General features: G+C 42.9%; 1 protein-coding gene across 2 annotated transcripts in view; it reads left to right on the top strand.

The window, feature by feature from the left end:
- Positions 1-5000, top strand: part of npas4l (neuronal PAS domain protein 4 like) — a 17665-nt gene that overhangs the window by 7759 nt on the left and 4906 nt on the right. The window contains exons 3-4 of one of the 2 annotated variants that reach the window (XM_056470982.1): positions 1-2835; positions 2953-3279. The exon at positions 1-2835 is cut by the window's left edge and continues 1488 nt beyond it. In XM_056470982.1, the coding sequence (XP_056326957.1) occupies positions 3224-3279 (56 nt within the window). In that variant the 5' untranslated portion in view covers positions 1-2835; positions 2953-3223. Of the gene's footprint in view, positions 2836-2874; positions 3280-5000 lie in introns of those variants that run through there. The other variant, XM_056470983.1, reaches the window with a different exon arrangement.

The following is a 5000-nucleotide window of genomic DNA, read 5'->3' as shown; positions in this document are numbered from 1 at the left end:
AGACTTGTTCCTGGAGGTCCGGTGTCCTGTAGATTTCAGCTCCAACCCAGGGACACCGGCCCTCCAGGACCAAGATTGGTGCCCCCTGGTGTAGAGTGTGTGTCAGCAGCTGAACACTGAAGTTCTAGTAAACTGAAGCGGTGTCAGTCCAGTGTTCAGAGCTGAGTTCAGTTCAGTTCAGTGTGGTTTAATCTTCACTGCTGAGAGTCCAAACACTGAAGAGCAAATCCATCCATGTGCAGCTCTACAAGGCCCAAACCAAGCAGACCAGTGGAGACAGTGGAGGAACACACTTCACCGATTGACCAAAGTGAAGGAGAGAGACCTGGAGAGAAACCAGGCTCAGTTGGACACGACCATTCCTCCTCTGGCCAAACGTCCTGTGCAGAGCTGCAGTCTAGGCGCCGGAGGCTGGAGAGCGCTGGACGTCCGTCGTGGAGAAGCTGCAGGTGGGAGAGGTCACCGGCTGGTGTTCTAGCTGGCCCTTCAGGATCAATGCGAGGACTCGTCTGTCACTGGGGTCTTACAGGAATCAGTCTCACACTCTCCACTCCTCCATGACCACCACAGCAGCTGCTCAGGATACGGCCTGGTCCAGGATTATATGGAGACCTGGGGATCCTAGCTGTGATGTGAGTTACTGTACAGCTGAGCTAATGATCTGAGTGTTGATCCAGCACTGATGAGGGACGCAGGAGCAGACAGACAGCAGGACAGCTCCGGCTTACATGGTTCTGATCATTCTGAACACACGAGGAGCAGGAGTAGGACATTACAGTCTCTCTGATTTACTCAGGGTTCAGACGCTCGTGGAATTTTGACATGGCCTGGAAACGGTTTGGAAATACAGAAAAACCCAGAAAGTTTAGGAAATGAGTTGAACACACATCTGTATCAGTGAATCAGGGCTGTGGGGTATTGAACAGTCTGACAGATTTAGAGTATCTGTGATGTATAATGTGGTGTGAACACCGCTTCAGCAGGTGAGTTAACAGGTTTATTCAGATTGATTGAGGGATTTTGTAGAGTAAATCTCGAATAATAAATAACAGATAAATGACAAGCAGAGATAAACACAACACAGCAAAGACTAAAGTGAAGTATAGTGAAGTATAGTGTTCAGCTGTTCACTATTCAGCTACAGATATTGATTAATCAACACTGCACAGTCTTCAGTGTGGATTATTTCATCTTTATTAACGTTACAGAACATTTCTTGTGTCTGGATGTTTGAAACTCTGAAATGTTCACATAGTCTCAGGCCTTAAAGAGACGGCTCACTCAAAGATTAACATGTCCTCACTCTCTACTCACGCTTCACCTGTTTCAGTACTGAAGGAGTTATTCAGCCAGATTCTGCAGTACTGTAGGAGTTATTCAGTCAGATTCTGCAGTACTGTAGGAGTTATTCAGTCAGATTCTGCAGTACTGTAGGAGTTATTCAGTCAGATTCTGCAGTACTGTAGGAGTTATTCAGTCAGATTCTGTTTCTGTTCATTTCAAAAAGAAAACTCAGAAATGTTTGAACAAGTGAAGGATGTAATGAGAATGAGGAGTAATTTCTCTCTTTAAAAATGCCTGCAGATGATAAACCTTTACTCCACTATGATTAAACTGTAATCTCAGCATTGCATATCCTGTGATGTGACTGTTGCGGATGCACACATAGCGATATCAATGCTGAAACCATATATTGTGCAGCCCTAGCTTTAATATAGCTTAGATGTCTTCATTTCTGTCCTTGGCCAAAAACTCGCTCTCTCCCTGTTAGTCCAGTGTGAACATGATCAGGATCAACTCTACAGAGATGTACAAACACACTTAAACAGAATAGATCGTTGTGTGTTTTATGATGTGCTGTAATGTATCTGAGCGTCACTGTTATTATTGTTATTTACCATCTGGAACATTACAGCATGAAAATGTACTTGAAGGTTCTGGAATATTCTTGGAATTTTAGTGGTAAAATTGTGTATGAGGCCTGTACTGAGCTAATGAGAGTAACCACAGCACACACACTGCTGTACACGCTCAGTCATCTGTGTGAACACCATGCAGAGCCGTCAGGAAGATCACAGTATCCTACAGTATCATGACTGATGTGTGTTTAAAGGTCAGTGAAGGATATTCAGTGTGTTGTTCATTACAGAGCTCCTCTGTTAAAGAAACCCTGCAGGTTCTGGAAGAGATCAGGCCTCAGCAAAGGTAAGAAACAGTAACGCAACCATACAGTAACGCTACAGACCGCTGACCATATCGCAGCTGACCGCTCATATGAGGAGAGACTCAGTGTTTCTGCGTTATCTGCTGTAGTGTCCTCTCCAACACTGCTCACGGTCACTGATTATTAATATTTATCCTGTTATATTGACACACCTGTCTATATATGAATAAGAAATTAGAGAATAAATATTAGATTATTATTTATAGATTATTATTGAATTTATTTACAGTTTAAATATAAGACTGCATCTGTCCACTGCTGAACAGATCCTGGGATTATATTAGACACATTCAGTGTTTTAATTAACTAGATCTGCGCTGATCCTCCACACTGTTCACACTGTCAGGAGGGTTGATCAGTGTGTGTGTGTGTGTGTGTGTGTGTGTGTGTGACGTTTGGCCTGCAGCTGTACAGTTATACTGTGCAACAGTTGTGTAGGAGCGCTGTGATGCGCGGTGAGGACACACAGGCAGAGCGGGAAAGATCTCCCTCCACACTGCACTCATCCTCTGATGAGGAGCGACGGATACTGACAGAACCCGATCACCATTCACAGGAGAGCCGGCTACTGCGAACATATTACATCGCTGCTCAGTGCACTGCTGATAAATGTGTGTTGGGATGATGTCACTGGAGTTATTTTTACACACACACGCACACACACACACACACTATAAATATCTGTTTCTCCTCCTCGTGTCGTCACGGACTGTTTTTTTCTCCTTCAGGTCTGAGGTTGAGCTTCCCTGAGACTATAAAAGACACGGGTCATCACACACTCTCATTCACACACTCTCAGACACACACACCGCAGAGATAAGAGCTCCAGCGCCGCTGACTGATCGCCGGTAGCCGACCCTGACCCGCTGCGCCCGGCTGATACTGAGCCTGGAGGGGTTCCTGATCATCTGTGTGTGTGAAAGACTGTGCTTCAGCAGCAACGAGTGTTTTCTCCTCATCCCCCGTGTGTAAGGAGTGTGTGTGTGTGTATGTGTGAGGATGAGCTGCGGAGACCCGGGCATCAGGAGGATCCTCCGCGCGTCTAAGCGCTTCAGGTCAGTGCGGGCGTCACATTACAGCACAGATCTGCGCATTCTGTACGCGTTTATTGACGCGTTTATTGACGCATTTTTGGGAGGACAGATTTGCACTCAAAAGTGAGCAAAGCCCTCTCCGAGGACACCCTAATGTGTGAAGCTGACAAACAGAGATAGTTTTTGTGTAAATATAAAAATACTGAAAGTTTGTGTCCGGCTCAGCTCAGGGGATGACCATCAGTAAACCACAGAAGTTCAGCAGTTATCTCCATTTACACAACTAGCTAAACACGTGTGTGTCTCTGTGTGTGTGTAGTTTTTTTGAGTGTGTGTTTGTGTTGTTTGTGTCTCTGTGTACATTTAGGATTCGATGACTGATCATCAGAGATGTATTATTGATCTACAATTGGTATATTATTGGTGTGTGTGTGTGCACACTTGCATGGGTTAAAAGCAGAGGAACAATTTTGAGTATGGGTAACCATATTTCACTATACCCACTTCACTTCATTAATGTACTATACATGTGTTATAAATATGTTATGGATGTGTTATGGATGCGTTCTGGATGCTTTATGGATGTATTATAGATGTATTATAGATTCATAATGGATGTGTTATAGATGTATTATGGATGCGTTCTGGGTGCTTTATAGATGTGTTATGGATGTATTATAGATGTATTATAGATGCGTTATGGATGTGTTATGGATGTATTATAGATGCTTTATGGATGTGTTATAGATGTATTATAGATGTATTATAGAGGCGTTATGGATGCATTATAGATGTGTTATGGATGTATTATAGATGCATTTTGGATGTGTTATGGAAGCGCTATGGATGTTTTATAGATGAATTTTGGATGTGTTATGGATGTGTCATGGATGCATTATGGATGCATTATGAATGTGTTATGGATGTGTTATGGATGTATTATAGATGCGTTATGGATGTGTTATGGATGTATAATAGATGTATTATAGATGCATTATGGCTGTTTTATGGATGCGTTATAGATGCATTATGGATGTGTAATGGAAGCATTATGGATGTGTTATAGATGTATTATATGGATGTGTTATGAATGCATTATGGATGCTCTATCAAACCTCTTCAGCTGCTTCAGAACGCAGCAGCACGAGTGGTCTTTGATGAACCCAAAAGAGCACATGTCACTCCGCTACTCACCCGTTTGCACTGGCTGCCAGTTGCTGCTCGGATCAAATTCAAAGCTCTGATGTTTGCTTACAAAGTGACCTCTAGCTGTGCTCCTTCGTATCTGCTCTCACTTCTGCAGATATATGTGTCCTCCAGAAACTTGCGTTCTGTGAATGAACGTCGCCTCGTTGTTCCATCCCACTTTCCTTCCTAATCTGCAACTGCCTCTCTGGCTAGACCAAAAAAACAAACATTACTAATGCTTTGCTTCTTAGACTTTACACACCTGAAACTTGTCTACAGCACTTGTTCACTGTTACTCTTATAGTTGTGTAAATTGCTTCCTTGTCCTCATTTGTAAGTCGCTTTGGATAAAAGCATCTGCTAAATGACTAAATGTAAATGTAAATACATGCGTTATGGATGTGTTATGGATGTGTTATGGATGTGTTGTGTTATGGATGTGCTATGGATGCATTATAGATGTCTTGTGGATGTGTTATGGATGCGTTATGAATTCTTTACGAATGCATTATGGATGCGTTATGGATGTGTTATGAATTCATTATGGATGTGTT

This window comes from Danio aesculapii, chromosome 13 (genome assembly GCF_903798145.1).
Source record: "Danio aesculapii chromosome 13, fDanAes4.1, whole genome shotgun sequence".
Taxonomy (NCBI): domain Eukaryota; kingdom Metazoa; phylum Chordata; class Actinopteri; order Cypriniformes; family Danionidae; genus Danio; species Danio aesculapii.
Note: the sequence above shows the minus strand (reverse complement) of the source record. Positions and strands in the feature narration are given on the sequence as shown.